The sequence below is a fragment of the Argopecten irradians genome, unplaced genomic scaffold (genome assembly GCF_041381155.1).
Source record: "Argopecten irradians isolate NY unplaced genomic scaffold, Ai_NY scaffold_0017, whole genome shotgun sequence".
Classification (NCBI taxonomy): Eukaryota; Metazoa; Mollusca; class Bivalvia; order Pectinida; family Pectinidae; genus Argopecten; species Argopecten irradians.
In genome coordinates this window covers 330768-351391 of record NW_027187484.1, presented here as the reverse complement: position 1 = coordinate 351391, position 20624 = coordinate 330768, and the positions used below count along the sequence as shown (strand labels likewise).

Genomic DNA, 20624 nt, shown 5'->3' with positions numbered 1-20624 from the left:
TTCTCTCTTTCTTTCTTCCTCTTTCTATCTTTTCTTTCTTTCTTTCTTTCTTTCTTTCTTTCTGTTTTCTTTCTTGTTTCTTTCTTCTTTCTTTCTCTTTCTTTCTCTTTTTCTTTCTTTCTTTCTTTCTATCTTTCTTTCTATCTTTTCATTTTCTTTCTTGTTTCTTTCTTCTTTCTTTCACTTTCTCTCTTTCTTACTTTCTTTCTTTCTTTCATCATGTATTTAAATACATGCTGCACTTTTATACTTCCTTTCACTCCTTTTTTACATACAATTTAATTCTACAACTTCCGTCTCTTCCTGTCGTCCTGGATTTAGATGGCATGTGGTGGAATTGGGAGGCTGAGCGAGGCGGGGGCGGGACGGGTAATTATTTAAGGATATCACATTTCCTTAAATCGGGCGGAGCAGGGTGGGGCAGGGAATGCGGGGAATTATCTAAGGATATCACATTTCCTTAAATGGGGCGGGGCAGGGTGGGGCGGGGAATGCCGGTAATTATCTAAGGATATCAAATTTCCTTAAATGGGGCGGGGCAGGGTGGGGCGGGGAATGCGGGGAATTATCTAAGGATATCACATTTCCTTAAATGGGGCGGGGCGGTGGGGCGGGGAATGCCGGTAATTATCTAAGGATATCACATTTCCTTAAATGGGGCGGGGCAGGGTGGGGCGGGGAATGCCGGTAATTATCTAAGGATATCAAATTTCCTTAACTGGGGTGGGGCAGGGCGGGGCGGGGCGGATAATTATTTAAGGAAATCACATTTCCTTAAATGGGGCGGGTGGGGCGGGGCGGGGCGAGGCGGGGTGGGACAGATAATTATTTAAGGATATCACAATACCTTAAGTGGGGTGGGGAGGGGGCGGGGCGAGGCAGGGGGTTGGAAGGGCAAATGAAACATTCATTGTATTTTAAATGACCACCATTTTAGTAGCAAACTTTGAACTTCTTCTCAAGTTCTATCAATACAATTAAGCTAAAATATGTCTGAAATAATCCTGACATGGTCCCAACCAAGTGTACTTAAAAACACATTTTGAATTTCAAGGATGGGCGCAAAAGTCACCATTTTGAAAAACTTTTTATTTATATCTTTCCCATGTTACTGGTGCCGAGATTGGCCGATGACCATTAATTAGGTTCCATTCAATTTTGGGGTAGTTGCCAGGTTCTGACCTCTGGTCAGCGATTTCTTTCCACCTTTGACCCTGGCATGTACATAAATGACCCTGGCTGTTAATAAGACATAAAACTAATCGAATCAATTCTTTACACTGTTTTTGAACACGTCAACTGTGAGTGTACACAAAGTAGTTGTTAGAATGTTGAAGATAAATATGTGCTGTGTTTGTGCTAGGGCTAGGGCAGGGTAATGTGAGTATTGTTAGGGAGAGGGACAAAAAAAAAAAAAAACCTATTGACTACTTTCTGTACACTTCAGTTGAGTCAAAATTTTAGCATTGAACACAAGTTGTACTGGGAACCATTGCATACACAATGTATGTACCTTAAATAACACCACAGTTGTATTACTGCATGTGTTCATTGTCCCTCAAAACCTTAAGTACCAATTTTTTGTCTTTTTTTTTTCAGCAACGTACATGTATAAATTACAACCAATCAGAGGCCTCCGTATATCACATTGGCGGCCGATCTATCCGAAAATATGGTCATGCTGTTCGGCATCCCTTTAAAACCCATTTACCAATTTATACCAGAAAGTGGACCCTGGCAGCCATCTTGGAATTCCTATCTCATAAACCCTTTATGCACACTCCCACGAGTATGCATGTCAAGTTTCAAGTTTCTGGATAATCACTCCAAACCCTTACAGATAATGTTTACCTCAAACAACCTCATAGTTGTATCACTGCATGTGTCAAAGAGTGTACATTTTTGGGAGAAGGATTGGGGTTGGGACGATTATTGAGGGGTTACCACATCCTCAAGCAACATCAGTCCATGGACTTAACAAGGATATTACAGTACATCACATTACGTAATCCTTGTGCCAGGCTGGTGCCCTCCTCACACGGCCAGACCTACGGACGGACACAGGGGCTGGAGTGGGTGGTGTAGCTGGCTCATCGTCTGCAAGGCTAGGGCTATCCTCTCCTCTGCAGTCAAACGAAGCGGTGAAGTACACAACCTGCATTTCAGTAAACAAATAAAGGTGCATAATACACAATATTTGGTAGATATTCAAGTGAGAATCTGGCCTAAGCAATGATCAGATATGTTTATGTGCACATGGTTACTGATATCACTATTTGAATATGTAGACATGAAGGATAGGGAAGGCAAAACAAATTATTTTTATTTATTTGCATATCCCATTGTATAACAATACAGATATTTTGTGATCCCCAGTTTAGAATATCCCTATTCTTCATGTATCCCTACAGTACACTGTATATGAAAAGGTATCATTTCTATTGTACCTCGATTGGTGATATTTTTACAGTACATAAATATTATGACATTTTCTAAGAAAACCACGACTCAAAATAAATTCTCCAAACATGAAAATTTTGTTATGTTTTAAACATGAATCCAACTGATTGTCTACTTTACAATAATATCAGATTGGTGTCAAATAAATCTAATTAAAATACAGATCCTTATAATCACTCCGTTACATAGCAATAGAGAAAATTCACTTCCCAGATTCTGGAAGCAGCAATTTGACTGGACAATTTGAATGGTTACCAGAACGTGACCCCTAATGGGATGTTGTCAGATCCTTATCGAATGGAGTGATACATGTAATAAGGATATGTATTTTAATCGTATTGGTCTGAAATTGGAGTTCTAATTGCACAGAGAAAACTATATATGTTAATGTACGTATGTGTACCCAGCCTGACCACATGATACATGATGTATGCTTTAAGATGACACCATTATCTGTCTAGAAGTCTTACGAGCTAAAATATTACTGTTAACAGAGAACTTTTTTCACAGTAGAGAATATCGTATTCTACACTTAGCGTTAAAATGTAACATCTTACCACGGCCTCCGACAGAGACAGACGCTGGCTAACCGCAACAGCAAGCGACGTTGCTGCTCGGCTCACCAGGCTCAGGCCACGGAAGGACACAGCCTACAAGAACAAGAGCAACAGAAGTTCAGTAATCAAATAAACAACACACAATATTCTGCAATTATTTAAGTAAGAATCTGGTCGAACGAATTGATCAGGTATGTCATGTGGATAAGATTAATTGATATCAGTAAAATAAGACTAAGTGAATAGAGAAGTTGGGGATAATCTACCTTAGGGTCATATTTTAAATGTTTACATTAATTATCATGAATTATATTTTGTGATCCAGAGGGTAGAATATCACTATCATTCACATACTATACACAGTAGCTCGAAATACTCTGGCCCTGACACCAGACTTAGACATTATGACAGATAGATGTCTGGTTTAGGGCCAGAGCGCACTGCTATATCAAAACATGGAATAAGCCGACACTGTTTGGTATCGGGCCAGGTCATCTCCGATTCAGACTGACCACCGAGAAGCACCACTAACCTTAGTCTATTCAACAAATGAATAATTTATATCTACCTAAATATAGTAATCCGTCAAGATTAAAGGCGATTTGCATACTTTGAGAAAATGGCAACGAAAAATGGCGACGACAACAAGAAACTTGACTGTGTTGACACAAAAGAATGTGCATGTGTTATAAAATGGATGGCTATGAGTAGATAAATTATTCATTTCAAAGACCAAGGTAAGTGGCGACTCTTGGTGGTAATATTTTGTAAGCAGTCTGAATCGGAGATGACCTGGCCCGTTACCAAACAGTGTCATAAAGTCTAAGTCTGGTGTCAGGGCTAGAGTATCTCAGGCTAATACACAGATGAAAGAGTCATATAATTCTTCCTTTCCATATATGAAATGGTAGTTTTCTCTTATACCTGGATCAACAGTACAGACAGACACGACTTGTTATTTTCATTTTTCTCCAAGATAACCATGTGTGTGTATATATGGTATGTAATACGTATACATATGTATAAATAAATGACAAAACTATATACTTTAGAGAGCCAAACGCTTGTGGTCTGACATTTATGACCGCTAAAGATGATCAATATGGCACAATCTCTGGCGAAGTGATAAAAAAATGGTACACTTTCCGTCACATACAAAGCTGATTGATGACATAGACTGATACCCTTGTTATACGATTATATGCATCAATATTTAAATATCTCTATTTAATTAAGGAAATCTCTATTTAAATAAAGATATCCCTATTTTAAATAAAGGGTTATCTCTTTCAAATCCTTGTCCAATTGAAAATAGAATTTTAAATAAAAATCAAAATATAGATATCTTCAATTGAGTTAGAGAATATTTGAAATACAGGTATCTCAATTTGAATTTAAGACATCTGTATTTGAGTCATTCTCAGAAAAGTTCCAAATTGCTGTCTTCTCTATATATATTTGTCTTTTTAGAAATATTTTAATAGGAAAAGGTTTATGTATGAGGCTTAAAACTGACTTTACCAAGAAACTAACTGTTAATGCACTTTGTTTTGAAAATAACAATTATGTTGAAGTTTTTTTTTTAATTCAAAGTAGGTCAATCACAGGAAATGGGCTTGTCACCAGAGAAATTACCCAAATTCATACTTAAACCTGACATTGCAAGTTAAAAAGCATGCATTTGAAATTTAAGAAAAACAATGAATTCTTTTTTTTTTTCAAAAATTGCTTCTGAGACATTCCCCAGTTATGACAGTGTCGTATCCAAGGAAGTGGCAGCCATTTTTCTTTTTGCTCTGCTTAGATACCTTCACTGACCAACCCCCTATATAAAGCACGGAACTTGATACATGTGCGTCATTCCAAACAATTAGCTTGTCTCGGATACACATGCAATGATATGTTGTATTTAAAGGAACTACTAGTTAGTTCAAATTAAGATGTTACAGTTTATACTATGATGAAGAGTAGAAATGAAAATCTTTAAAAATTGAAGAAAACTTCTGTGGTGTTTATATTGTATACTGTCCCTGGTGTTACGTATACCAAATAGTGATAAAATAGTAACACCACTGACAAATTTTGGTAATACCACAGAAATAAAAGTCACACAAGAAGAAATTTAACACACATTTTCATTTAATTGTTATAATATTTGATGTATATATCTTCATAGATAAAATACATTTCAAAATAATGAATCACAAATACAATCGGCAACAGTACCACCATATTTAGTCTTGGTAACAGTATGGACAAACATAGTAACACCACAGACAAGGACAAAGAAATACTGATTTTTTTACTCCTTTTGTAACATTAGATATATTTCAAACTCTTTGAAATCATAGTCCATTTTTAATCTCTAATGAATGTCATTATGATAATCAAGATAATGCGAACCATTCAAAACTTTTTAATCGGTTAACACCATGGATAAATGTCTGTTGTGTTACCTTTCTCAGCGGTTTACAATCAATGTCCATAGTGTTACAAGGACAAAAATATTGCAAAATAATAAGTTCAAGATGATAACAAACACAAGAGGCCCAAGGGCCTTAACGGTCAATTGACTTCAAATTGGCAAAAGTCATGGTGCCATCTTCAATTTGGGATCAACCAGAGATGTAACAACACTTTGTCAAGATCATATCAGGATCAATTCAGGCAAGTTTCAGCCAAATTGCACTGGTTTAACTTGAAAAAGTTCAAAATCTGTTCTCAAGATGGCGGCTGTGGCTGTGCCAGCCATCTTGGGATTTGGATTGACCCGAAAAATAAGAACACTTGGTTGGGACTATGTCAGGATCACTTCATGCAAGTTTCAGCTAAATTGCACTGGTAGAACTTGAGAAGTTTTAAATGTGTTTTCAAGATGGTGACTGTGGTGGCCATCTTGGAATTTGTAAAAAAAAAAATTCAAATTATTGAAAGACCAAAATAAAATCTTTGTCTCAAAAGAATTATGTTTTAGAATCATTTTATATAATATAGGTACCTGTATGCTATAAAAGTACAAGTATGTTGACTGGTGAGATATATTTGTCAACTGATTACGGAGTATGCATATTAAAAGTAATATAATATATCATGAGCTATTATTTTGACTAATTAGTTTAAAATGAAATGAACAGATATTAATTACATTAATAGATTTTAAAACAGGATATTATGGTATTTAAGTATGGTAACACTATGGACATTTGACCTTGACATGTGATCTAAATACAATATATGTTTCTGTCATAATTGGGAGCTTATCAATAATTACCAATATTGTTTTTAATATCTATATCGTTGGAAAACAATATCATTTATATCAGAAAAAATACAACAAAAATAAAAGTGGACCTAAAATGGTTCCCAGCTGAACTCCAAGAACAAGGAAGTAATTTTTTTTTTTAATGATTATGGTATTTTTCACATTAAAAATTTAGAATCTGATTTAAACTACATATTGAAACCGATTCCAGGCAAATCGGACAAGTGGTTAAATATCTATAAGCAGTTCAAATCTGAACAATGAAAGGCTGTGGTGGCCATCTTGGATTCTGGTCAGAAAAAATGAAACCAGTCGACACATCTGCAGGTCACTAGAAATAACCTCGTAAGTGATCTGACATATAGTTTTCGAGAAAATGGTCGGACAAAGTCGCGACGAAAAAAGAAGAACCAGAAAAATAAGAAGAAGAATTTAAAAGAATAATAATAACAAGATCTAATTGTGACGGGTGCCGTCACATAAAGTTCACAAAAGGGAGAATCAAGGGAGTTTTTCCAATTTGATGTTTAAATACAGATATTTTTATTTCGTGTCAAATAGAATTATCTTGAATTCAAATAGAGATATCTGTATTTAAAATAAGAATATCTGTATTGCTACAAAAATTAGAGATATCTTTAATTGAAATTAGAGATCTGTTTTTTTTAATAAAAGATCTCTCTATTTTGTGTTTAATTAGACACATCATGATTTTTAAATAGAAATATCTCTAATTCAAAAACAAATTTATATCTCTTATTCAATTAAAGATATCTTTATTTAAATTAAAGATATCTCAAGTATCATTGATAGTACATAATGACAGAATAGCTGATAGTACGTAATGACAGTATTATAGGCAAAGGGAGATCACTCTCAAGTTGTTACTTAAGGTATTTATTACTTTCTGATAAACCAATGTGGCCTAGAAAGTATTTAATGATGTACATGTTGCACGTACCAAACATTTGCTAAATAAATGTATTAAAGCTAAATTAATGAAATAATACTGATAATAAAACTTTATCACAATATAAACAAAATGAAAAGTTTGAAAATGCGACTTAATTATTTATTTATTTATTTATTTAATTAATTAAATTTGTTTTCATTTTGATGATAATCAACAAAATGAAAAGTTTGAAAATATGACTTAATTATTCATTTATATATTTAATTAATTAAATTGGTTTTTGTTAACTTTCCCTAGATATAATTATTCATTTCACAGATAGAGTCTGCAGTATATGATAACAGTAGGTAGCTTCTTGGTAGAGGTAATTATCAACACACTCGCTGGTTTTGTCCTGAGCAATTAACCAAATACAATCTAGACTCTAGACTACATGTAACTACCAGAAACTCAAAGGTGAGAATCACAGGTAGCTGACCATTACCTGTATGTTTTGTGTGTTAATCACCTATCTAGGTTTAGTGCACTACTAGTTTATCTGTACTTTAAATGTTGTGTACTACTAGTGCACTAAGGGTAAAGGTTAGCTTACATTCATATACACTGTAGTTTATTGTCTTAAGATAAGTAAAAATGGATTAGGCACAAGTTATTTTAACTTATGAAGCCTTCTTCAATCAACATTAAATACAAGTGATGGCATACATGTATACACTGTAAGTACATTGTATAAGTTGAATTTAACATATTATTTACATAATTACAAGATATACAATTATTATGGTTAAACAATTCTACTGGGCTTTGTAAATGACTGCACAAATTCAAATAAATAACAATTTATTTCCAAAGTCAAGTTTTCATTTCCATAAAGTAACAAATATAATTTACTTCTATGTTTAGGTCATTAAACATTTGGACCATATCAGCATGGACAGTAGTATAATTCTGACATTCAAGAAAGAAATGGTTAGCTACAGCTGTGTTGCTACAATTAAAACACAAGTACAGTCTAGTGTCAAATTTACACTAAAGAGATATCGTTTAAAAGAAGAAAACGGTAGTGATTTAACATTATCATCTGAGTTGATTAAAGGTGGATTTTATTGTAGTAGAAGGTCGATAATTTTGGAATTGAAAAGTTGTCCTTATTTTTATAGTGAGGATTATCAGCTGGTCGACTGAATTACCATGTATGGAAGAGACAAAAATCCTGTGCGAGTTATCCCCCTTAATTGTAGTTAGATCTCAGAAAAGTGATTTTATGAATGGGATTCGTTTACTACCCATAGTAACGTGAAGTAATTTCAGGAGGAGCTCTTTAATGAAAACAGCTTGTAAATCTAAAGGAAATCAACCGTGTGTATTATTTTTACATAAAGGTACCGAAACGACTTTTCTATGTGTCCCGAAACGACCGTACAATGTATACGTACCGGAACGTGATCATGACCGAAATGACCTGATACCATTTTCACCGCACGTCGTTTTCGGGAAATGTGGCGTCTATAGAGATACTAGCCAACCAACAGTACTTATATTATGACAGGGAAATTACTTAAAGATGATTCGTCTGTTTTGACCTTCGATGAAGGTTAAGGTTAGTCCGCTAAACCTGCCTACAGTTATATTTATTAGGCCTTTTTTTTTTAAATTAGGCATTTTTTTAAAAGGCCTATAATGATATAGGCAGGTTTAGCGGACTAGGTATTTAAGGTCATCCATTTGATAACTTTATGTAACCCTTCATCCAAACATGCATGCTACCAATTTATCTGATTAGAGTAACCTGAAATTCTGGGATTTTGAACCCCAGAAAGATATTTTTATCAACTCCAATTTTTTTTTCAATCTTTGTCCGCGTGTTTATTTAAGGAACAGATTTTTATTTTGTTGATGTTATGAGGGTATAATGATAATGGAGCACGTGTAAATTATGTAACCCCGGCGAAGCCGGGTTACGCAAAATTTACACGGGTTCCATTATCATTATACCCTCATAATTACAGTTTTTCACGCAAATAAATATTATTTATTCTCGCGACAGTTGCATATATCTTAATAAAATACCCATATTTCTTCTCTCTCGTCATCGTCAACGAATTCGATTGAACAAATGATTGGAATCGAGTCATTCATATGTTCCCGCCAAAAGTGGGGTCATGATCATGACCCGACGTTGCTACGCCAGCGACTATTCCCGTAACGATAGAATCGCCGCACGTGTTGTTCTATCATTATGCGCTGATAATGATAATACTAGTAAGCATGGTTATCGAGTCCATGTCAGTGCAAACTAAATATCAGAGAGCAACAAGACAACTTTGAACTTAGAATGGATCTAGATTTAGACCCCTACAATGGCCCCGTATCCCTAATGAACGTCTTAATATAGTTTCAGGACTCTCGTCTTTACTATAAAATATAACTATGTCATGTTATTGGAGGAAACTTTATCAGTTGTAAGAACTTGTGGCTAATCCCATGATTTTCTTGTTCAGACAATAAAAACTTAGGCTACATACCTTTCCGCGAACAAAAGCCTTGCTTATGCAATGGAAAATCAATTCCATGGCGATGAAAAGAGCGGTGAAAGACTCCATATCTCGGATCGATGCAAAATGCGTGCGTATGGTCAAGAGTATCTCTGAGAAATGGGCAGAGATTTGAATTGAAATCAATGATATTCCTTTCTGTCACGTGACCAGCATAATAGTGTAAGGGGCACATATCGGCTACTGAACAGTGATCACCCCACCACTTTACGCTCGTATGAGTCTACTTACATTTATATCACAGGGATCTGAGAATTAGTTACAGATCTTATAATCATGGACCCACCAGAATGCCCTAAGACCATTTTAGACGTTTTAGAGGTAGTACCATGTAGAGTATAATTTTCATCGTTTTTTTATCTAGACCTCTAAAACGTCTAAAAATGGTCTTAGGGCACTCTGGTGGGTCCATGATTATATAATCTGTAACTAATTCTCAGATTCCTGTGATTTATATTACGTGTAGGACGTCCAAATCTAACTAATCAAATTGTTTAAGGACACACATCCTCGATATTCCATGGGTTACAATCACAGTCATTTTAATATGTATTCGCGAAAATAAAAGCTAGTAACCCCTGAAGTATCGAGGATGGAGGGCACTAGGCTATATCTAAATATATTTAAACGGTCGATAACGATCACTCAAACAAACGATTATTTAGATTATCATTAAACATGGGGCTCGTGGAGTCCACATAAGTTACTTTCTGATTTCTATGCTTTTGCTTGTGTTTTAATTAATATGACTTGGGCTAGGTTTACTCAATGAATGATGCATACAACTGTATGCCATGGAAATAGTCAAATCAATCAATATTTTATTTTAGTGTCACGCATCGTAAAAATATACAGCCATTGATAAAATAAATGTACAAGTAATTTAGAATTCAAGAAATAGTGCTATACAGCGGTAAAGTTAGCATTGTACAATTGTACCACAGGCGTTAAATGTCTATAGAGCCAAACGCCTGTGATTGTACATACATGTGTATGCGACACTAAATAAAGTTTCATGAATCTTGTAATTTATAGTGATTTGATTCAATTCAATTTATTTTTCTCTTACGCGTGCCTTCAAACATCAAAGTTAATTCTATCTCTTTATAATGTACGCGTGCCTCCAAACATCAAAGTTAATTCTATCTCTTTATAATGTACATGGTATAGAGAAACATAGAGTATTAGACAGGTTGGGGACACTCCCGTATATGCGGGATAGTCCTGTATTTGAGGGATAACTTTGTTACAAAAATGCATGATTCTGTGAAATGAAAATGGATAAAGTCGTTTAAATAATTGTATTTGTATATAGACATATATCTAAGGAAGACGAATTGTACAACCTTTTAAACAGAACTACGTGTCTACGTAAGAAGTAATGTGTAAGGAGTTCACTTGATTTATAATCCATACAACATTATATGAGTTCCAGCCGCTATGACGCAAGTTCAACTTCAGATATAAACACGGCTTAGTAATATTAGTTAAAAATTCAGCAAACACAAAAAAACATTGTGTCTACCAAGGATTATAAGTGACATAGTACTCTGTGTAGCTTTCCATCCATATTAGCCACCAAGACACTCCCGTATCCACATATGTAGCCACCATAGACTCTGGTACTCCCGTCCATCCACATATGTAGCCACCATAGACTCTGGTACTCCCGTCCATCCACATATGTAGCCACCATAGACTCTGGTACTCCCGTCCATCCACATATGTAGCCACCATAGACTCTGGTACTCCCGTCCATCCACATATGTAGCCACCATAGACTCTGGTACTCCCGTCCATCCACATATGTAGCCACCATAGACTCTGGTACTCCCGTCCATCCACATATGTAGCCACCATAGACTCTGGTACTCCCGTCCATCCACATATATGTAGCCACCATAGACTCTGGTACTCCCGTCCATCCACATATGTAGCCACCATAGACTCTGGTACTCCCGTCCATCCACATATGTAGCCACCATAGACTCTGGTACTCCCGTCCATCCACATATGTAGCCACCATAGACTCTGGTACTCCCGTCCATCCACATATGTAGCCACCATAGACTCTGGTACTCCCGTCCATCCACATATGTAGCCACCATAGACTCTGGTACTCCCGTCCATCCACATATGTAGCCACCATAGACTCTGGTACTCCCGTCCATCCACATATGTAGCCACCATAGACTCTGGTACTCCCGTCATCCACATATTATAGCCACCATAGACTCTGGTACTCCCGTCCATCCACATATGTAGCCACCATAGACTCTGGTACTCCCGTCCATCCACATATGTAGCCACCATAGACTCTGGTACTCCCGTCCATCCACATATGTAGCCACCATAGACTCTGGTACTCCCGTCCATCCACAAATGTAGCCACCAAAGACTCTGGTACTCCCGTCCATCCACATATGTAGCCACCATAGACTCTGGTACTCCCGTCCATCCACATATGTAGCCACCATAGACTCTGGTACTCCCGTCCATCCACATATGTAGCCACCATAGACTCTGGTACTCCCGTCCATCCACATATGTAGCCACCATAGACTCTGGTACTCCCGTCCATCCACATATGTAGCCACCATAGACTCTGGTACTCCCGTCCATCCACATATGTAGCCACCATAGACTCTGGTACTCCCGTGTATCCACATCATTTTCATGCTCATTTTAGAATTAATACTGATTATGTAGCCACCATGATCGTAACTCCGTGTCATACAGCATATTTGTATATATATCCATATAACCCAGAATGAAGTATGTGTAACATTGTACATTTATGGATATCAAACGAGTGATCAATATGCCTAACGGTTTGACTCTACCAACAAATTAAATGTACATAAATATGTAAAGAATAATATCTCCAAAACCACATACCTGTGTGCATAAACATCTGATCCCAGCCACCACTTTTTTTACCAAATGAAGCTACATGTAACAATCTATTATCGTATGTATACAGCGTAGCTCCTTTTGTTTGATTGGAATTTTTACTGAAGAAATTACACATTACAACGCACGACGAGCACGCGTTACTAAACTGTTTGGAGCGCGTGCGCGAGTCCGTGCATATAGCTATATGATATAGTACATGACCGAGACCACAGGGGCTTGTTACATCGAAAGTAGAAGCGGGAGTTAATGTATTGAAGACTATTTAAAAATCTCATGAATATTTAAATGTTTCAAGAAAATTGACGCCTTTATGCAATAGTATGGACACGATACCATAATATTCTCAACATATATGTTATATGCCCGTGATATTAATGGTAAAAAGGGGGGAAAACAATGGTTTTAAAAAGTTTCTGTCTAACATTATAATGCATCTATGAAAAGGCAAAAACTAGAAGCGATTCATTATTTTCGTTTTCATCCATATTAAAACAAATCTTTGAATCTACAGCAGCTGTACCACTAGGCTTAGAACATTAAGCCACACACACACACACACACACACACACACACACACACACACACACACCACCCACACACACACACACACACACACACACACACACACACACCACACACACACACACACACACACACACACACACACACACACACACACACACACACACACACACACACACACACACACACACACACACACACACACACACACACACCTTTTCGCCGAGTGAAATGTTTCTAAAAATGCACATTTGAGAGAAAAAAAGGTTCCTCCTGCCATTTTTGTACTCTTCATTTTAGAAAATTTTCCACTGCGCGGCGGGTTTCCTAAAACGTTCAAGCACGTATATGTGTTCAAACCTTTATTAATGAAAAGTCAATATTTATATTATTTTGAGTTACACAACAATGTGCCGATGGTGGGAATCCGGTATGTTCAGATCGAGCTGGGTTGCATAATGGTATGACGACACTCACAATTATCATTTCTAAATGCAGGTAACTTTAAATCGAAAAATTACCGTGTTAAGAACGCTTTAAAATAAACAAAATACACTGTAAAACTCATCTCAGTCATTCCAAAACGTTACATTTTTTCTCGGGGGGGGGGGGGGGGGGGACCCCCGGACCCCCCAAACAACAAAATCTCGCACCTTCGGCGCTCGCAAATTCACCAAAATACATCGTAAAACTCATCTCAGCCATTCTAAATTGTAGATTTTTTTCCCGAGGGAGAACCCAGAACCCACAAAACACCAAAATCTCGCGCCTTGGGCGCTCTCAACATCATCAAAATTCATCGTAAAACTCATCTCTGGCATTCTAAATCGTACAATTTTCCCCGGGCTCCTGTGAGTCAAATACGCTTTATAGATAGAGGGTCATTAGGCCCTTTAACAAATTGTGAATTTCCTAGCTCTGCAGTCTCAGATTTTCCTCTGGGGAGTAGGTCATATTTTTTTTAGCATAACTTGCTCAATTTCCATAGAAAATGATTCAAACTTGTTTGGAAACTATATACTGAGATTTTTTTTTATTATAACGGTAATGCCCGAATTGGTCCTGGCTGAGCCCATGGGGCCAGACGGGGTTAAAATGACTGAAATTTTGAAAACCTTCTTTTGCATTATTTCATAGATGTGAAAAAAATGCTCACAAAAGTCCTAAACAACTTCAAGAGCCGGATGGATGCAAGGGGCCAATATAGTGTTACACTTTCTTATATTCTGTAACCGAACACAGGTGACCGTTAAGGCCCCTGGGACTCTTTTTAAAAATATTTTGAGAATGACAGGGTTCCTAGTTGATTCTATTTTGAAGTAGGAGGGCCTGCTAATGTTCCCTTTCCAGTCATAAACATGAAATTAGATCTACTGATTTGATGTAAGGCAAACAACTATATCAACTAAATAATACTCCATACTCATTCTTGAATGATTAATTGCCCCTATTCACAACGTCCATCCCGTATTAACTAATTATGGGGTCAGCTTTTGTCTACACATGTTGCTATCTGCAATTGCTAGAAGTTCAGATAGTGTCCAGTTTTGCCGAATATTTGTATGTGCGTCATTTTATTTCTCCAAGTTATGCATGTGTTTTAAAAATTTTGGTTGTAATAGTTGCTTTTGATTGTTGGAGTTCTAAAATTATCCTATTTTTGATAACAATTTAATGTAGGGGTATTTGAATATCCAAATTAATATCATGCATTTTGAAAGGATATCGGTAATTGGCAAGGTAGAAGAGTGCTAACCTCTGATTAGCAAAGTCTTAAAAAATGGTTTGATACATATTGACATATAGGACATTTTTGGGTCTTATTGTTATTATGCCTTTATCTGTATCAATTAATCTAAGGATTCCAATAAGGTTCAAATTTAGATATCAGTTAAATTTGGCAATAGACTTCAGAGCTTTTGCTGCAATAAAAATGCATTTGAGGTTTTTTTTCGTTTTCTTTTTGTCAAAATCTAGGTTGTCAAAAAGATGATTGTTTGAACAGTACATAGCTCTTGTTGGTGATTCAGTCTCTTTTCAGTTTCTCTCTCAATAAAAAGTGAGAGTTTAGCCAAAATTAAATAGCATTATATTTTTCATTTTGTTTTCATTAATTTGTTATCTTCCTCTGAGAGTTATATAATAGATGTCAATAAGTTAGCCTTTGCAATAATTTTTCATGAATATTTAAAGGTATTTGTCTCAGAATTTGACAGAATCTTGACAATATATCCCAGGTACATATATTGGAGCTTAATAATGGACTCGTGAAAGGCACAAAATTTTTTTTTTTTTTGGCAGCATTCTGTAACATGTTTAGAGAAAACATCAAAATGTCGAGTTTGTAGTCATGTTACTGGTAAAGGGCCTGAACTGCTTTACAACAACTCACCTTTATCAGGCATTATTTACAGGCAAAGTGCTTCAAGAGTCCTGACATGGGCGCAGTATTGTATAATTGATCAAGATACATTTTATGATTGTGTTCAAGTTGACTCTACAGTAATATACAATTGTATGTGGTAGGACAGTTTTTCACAAGTTGGGAACAAGCTAGCTTCTGATGCCAAATGGTAGCTCCATCTGTATGCTACCCCAGTGAGTTGAGATAATTTGGTTGGGTGTTGATTCTGTCGAACCCCCACAAACAATCATACATAAACATTTGTAAATCAATTATTCACCGTTATATTTTATACAGAACCTTATTTTTCAAATTGCGTTTTACCGCATTGGACCATTGGTCCAGTTAAAGTTCAGAGCATATCACGTGTTGATGTCCTTATTTCTTGGAATGGATTTTCATTTGGGGTCTAAGAAAGACAATATGTATTTTATTTGGGTAAACAATTCTTATTCTTGTACATATTGGTCGTGTTTGAGATTAACTTTTCTTGTGCAATTTCTAGGTCTAGGTGCAAGTTTCTTCAGTGGTGTACTGTTCAGATCATGTTATTGTCCTTATAAGGCACTTTAAATACCAAACAAACAAAGAATCATTGGATATGGTCAGAGAGGCGTATAATGAGTCTGTTTACAGTGCTCTTGTTTGCTTTTGCTGTCCCAACTCCAAAATATTGTCTTTCAGGTAGTTCTACCCAATGAAGACAATGGAGGAAAATAATACTGTTTCTTGTAGCCTTTTATCCAAAGAGGTGATTGTAATTTAAGAAACTCAAGTCAGTGAAATTAAGAGTTATTCACATGTTTTCAACCCCCAAAAATATTTTATATACAAAATATTTGTTTTCAGTCTTTTTTGAAAAACATTAAATCATATTTAAGAACAAATCTTTAAATACATGTATAGTATATTCAAATATCAAAATATTTGCAGTACAGAACATTATTTATAAATGTATTTTATTTTAAATGAATTAACGTAAATATTTTGTTATAAAAATCAAATTTTAATTGTAACTCTCAGTTAAAATGTAGGACTTACATATTTTAATATACTTTTTAAATATCTAATATAAAGTTAATTCAGAACATTTTTAAAAGTTCAAACAAACAGTAATACATTTGATATTAATAACATGTTTTAGCATTATCAAATATCATTTTCTAGAAAAAAAAAGTTATATAAAACATTTGCCGGGGGGCTGGGTGAACCCCCTAACCAGGAGCATAAAAATGTTTCTGGACTTTTATTGGCCCCCAGACCCCTCGCCTGGGCTTTCAGTTAAATGTTTCAGGTGTTTTAAAACTAATATTAAAAATATAATTTCAAATCCAATTTAGACTTCAGAGCTATTGCTGCAATAAAAAATGCATTTGAGGCTTTTTCTTTTCTTTTTCTTTTTGTCAAAATCTAGGTTGTCAAAAAGATGATTATTTGAACAGTACATAGCTCTTGTTGGTGATTCAGTCTCTTTTCAGTTTCTCTCGTCAATAAAAAGTGAGAGTTTAGCCAAAATTAAATAGCATTATATTTTTCATTTTGTTTTCATTAATTTGTTATCTTCCTCTGAGAGTTATATAATAAGATGTCAATAAATTAGCCTTTGCATTAATTTTTCATGAATATTTAAAGATGCTCCACCGCTGACAAACTGTATTTTTTCTCTACGAAAAATTCATTAAAGGTGATATTTTTTAGGTCAAACAGGCAAAAATCGGCATTTTGACCACTGGTTTCTGTTTAATTCGTCCTAGTGAAATAATTGATAAACTTAACAATCTGAGACTCTACATATAAACAGTCCTTGTAATTATGAACAAAACGGTATTTCTGATTTTTGGAAATGTTACATACAACGGCCACAATACAGTCTTGAATAATGGTGGTATTTCGCAGGTTCTCGGTAAATTTCCACAACAGACGAGATATTTCGGGATCCCAGGCGCCTTCCTTCGGAGCTATTCTGAACGATTGGACCGGCAAATGTACCATTTAAAAATGAGTGATATTTATGGGAATTTTCTGTAGAACTTACTAAAAATCATAAAATGCGTAAATAATTTATGCACTGATCATCACATTTTTGTTACAAATGCGTCCAAAATGTGCAACAGTGAAATTGACCTGTCTGCAGTGTCTCGAACACAAAATCATACCGCTCACTAGCTAGTGCGCCCCCTATATATGAGGAATGTGTATTGAGTAAAAACGTTGAAGCCGCCTTGGTGTTCATGGCATGTAGATGCTTTGTTATAGACAAAATCATTATCGATGGCTTTTCATTATCATCATCGCGAGTGCCTGCACAACAGAACCATGCATGCGTTCTAAATCATGGCTTAACAGCACATAAACTGACGATTATGCTGCCTTTGAGTCAGATGCCGTTTGAATATATGTATCTCGTAATATATCTGTATTGTTTGATAATTATGATTAAATTGCTAGTAGTTAAACCATAAATTAATGCAGGTCGTTGCAGCACTGTGTACAATGTAACCTTACATGTCGTTTCGGTACTTGCTGAAGTTGTTTCGGTACCCTAAAGTGCAAATGCCGAAACGACTTTCAGAAGGTACCGACTTTATTTTGAAGTACCAAAACTACTTCGTGCCGAAACCTGTGCACATGGATGCTATCATGATACGATGACACCTGTTTGGTCTTTAGCAGTTTACGTCTGATCTGCTGTCTGAAAATAGCACCAAGCATGAGGTTAATAATTGGTGTTTAGGCCTAAACAATGATTAGATCAGAAGGAAAAGTGACAAAATGTGACAGTGGCAAGGGATAGCACTAAACAGTAAACTGAATATTTTACAACTAAAGAAAACAAGCCAAACAAATCTGGAAAAAAATGTACCAGTTAGTTTGACAATGGATATGATCAACATTATCAGAAGCATTTGTATGCACTGCAGTTTTACATGACACATAATAATTGCTAAAGTTATTGTACAGACTGGTGGGGGGAGGGGGTCAATAATGTGAATAATGAAGATTAATTTCACAATTTTGCTGTGTTGTGTATAGTCAACTACTGCGCAGTAATTAGGATGCCGGCAGGAATCATCATGATCAGCTTGATATTTACATTAATGTAAATTTGCATTCATGTAAATATCACACTGATCGTCGACCTGTTCAGCCATGTTATATGTTTTGTAAGTCGCAGATATTAATGACGTCTGTGTGAGGTTTTATGATTATCTCGATTGACACGTTGAATCCATGCCTGATTTCGCCATTCTTACATATAAACAAAATTGAGAGTAATCCAAATTTTTACCCAGGGCTTAGGCCTAAAATGTTCAAGCATGTAATCTTCAAACCTTTAATGATAAAAATTCAATACACATGAACTAAACTCAAAATGTCCATCAAGAAATTCTACTATTTAAAAAAAATGTCTTTTAAAAGATTAATTTGTTTATACGTCTTAGCAGAGATAAATTATCTATGTAAGACAAGACAATTAATTCATTATTATTTTGAGTTACACAACAATGAACCGATGGTGTGAAGCCAGTATGTTCAGATCGAGCAGGGTTGCATAATGATATGACGACATTCACAATTATCATTTCTAGATGCAGGTAACTTTAAATAGAAAAATTTCCATGTTAGAACGCTTTAAAATCATCAAAATATATCATAAAACTCATCTCAGCCATTCTAAATCGTAATATTTTTTTCCAGGGAGACCCCCAAACACCAAAATATTGTGCCATCAGCGCTCACAAAATCATTAAAATACATTGTAAAACTCATCTCGGCCATTCTATATATATTTTTCCCGGGGGGAACCCCCGAACCTTCAAAATATTCAGAAATACTCGCCTTCGGCGCATACTCATTAATTTCCTGTTTGCGACGCCACTGTCTATACAGATGTGTACAAGGATTATATGTAATGATGTATTAAAAAAAGTAAATGTGAAAAAAGTATATATCTCTGGGTCGGATAGTGAGTTTGAATCCCATGTGGGGGCAGTTACTAGGTACTAACTTTTTTTTGGTGGTTTTTCCCCTGGTACTCCTGCTTTTCTCCGCAATCTAAACCTGGCACATACAAAATGTACCGGTATGCATCGTAATTTTTAAAATGGAAAACATACATGTACAGTACTGGGGAGTACAATAAATAATGACATTTTGTAAACTTTGAATAAAACCTCAACAAAGATTAAGATATTATTGTAGATCTACATTTACATCTACATATATATATATATATAGAAATAAAAAAAAAAGAAACACGTTGTTAGTTTAGCATTAGCGCTTTCATCATGTTCTTCAGATGCTTAACAACATAAGATGACGTCATGACAGTATAGTCATTGTGTATTGTGACGTCATATTAAGGGAGGTAATTATACATATAACAATTGATTTATACAATTACAACAAACGATTCAGTTTCGGTTTCAGAGTTCTAATAAATTGCTTTTCTTGTTCTTTTCTTTGGATGGCATTATTATTTAACATTTTATAGAACGGAAATATAGTAAACCTTTTCTTTCCGCAAATGTCCAAATGTTCACTTAAATTTATTTTCCTGTACTCCGGTACATTAATATGTTGTTTGTGTACACGGACACGGGCCCTCAGTGTATTACTGGTCTCTCCAATGTAAAATTCCTTACATCCGGGGCATGTTATTACATAAATAAGGTCTTTCGAATCACAACACATATTTGCATTCACTACGAATGTTCTGGAGTGGAATTTGAAAGATTGACCTTCTGTAATGTAGTCGCGGGTTCCACATCGTGGGTCCATACATTTTCTTACGGTGACATTTTCTTCAGTTTGGAAGTTAGATTTACATAGTACTCTCTTCAGATTTTTGGGTTGGCGTTTGGACTGAGGAGCATTGTAAAAGGCCTTTACAAAAAAGCTGAAGAAATGTGGGATACAAACTTCAAACTGTACCTAATTAATAACTGGAAACGATATCTATATTATATGTTTGAATTTTAATACATGGCAAACAGTTACTAAGTTTTCGAGCTAAAAGTGATGTATACAGACA

At 35.5% G+C, this 20624-nt stretch overlaps 1 protein-coding gene across 2 annotated transcripts; it reads right to left on the bottom strand.

The window, feature by feature from the left end:
* Window positions 1-29: 29 nt before the first annotated feature.
* On the bottom strand, window positions 30-12804 carry LOC138311318 (uncharacterized). Of its 2 annotated transcripts, none has more exons than XR_011206569.1 (3): window positions 12646-12804; window positions 3018-3110; window positions 30-2155 (listed from the first exon to the last, which is right to left on the bottom strand). XR_011206569.1 is itself a non-coding variant. In XM_069252748.1 (3 exons), exons 1-3 carry the CDS (start codon window positions 9793-9795, stop codon window positions 1997-1999), a joined length of 330 nt encoding a protein of 109 aa, XP_069108849.1. In that variant the 5' UTR covers window positions 9796-9858; the 3' UTR covers window positions 30-1996. The 2 variants fall into 2 exon arrangements, 1 of the variants encoding a protein (XP_069108849.1); XM_069252748.1 differs by lacking the exon at window positions 12646-12804 and adding an exon at window positions 9718-9858.
* Between the last annotated feature and the right edge of the window lie 7820 nt (window positions 12805-20624).

Bases quoted from the DNA above. Each gene is read 5' to 3' on its own strand.
- LOC138311318 (XM_069252748.1), bottom strand. From the start codon at position 9,795: ATGGAGTCTTTCACCGCTCTTTTCATCGCCATGGAATTGATTTTCCAT. The intron at 3,111-9,717 runs GTATGTAGCCTA...TTGTTCTTGTAG, and splicing joins AGGCTTTTGTTCGCGGAAAG to GCTGTGTCCTTCCGTGGCCT. The intron at 2,156-3,017 runs GTAAGATGTTAC...ACTGAAATGCAG, and splicing joins TGTCTCTGTCGGAGGCCGTG to GTTGTGTACTTCACCGCTTC.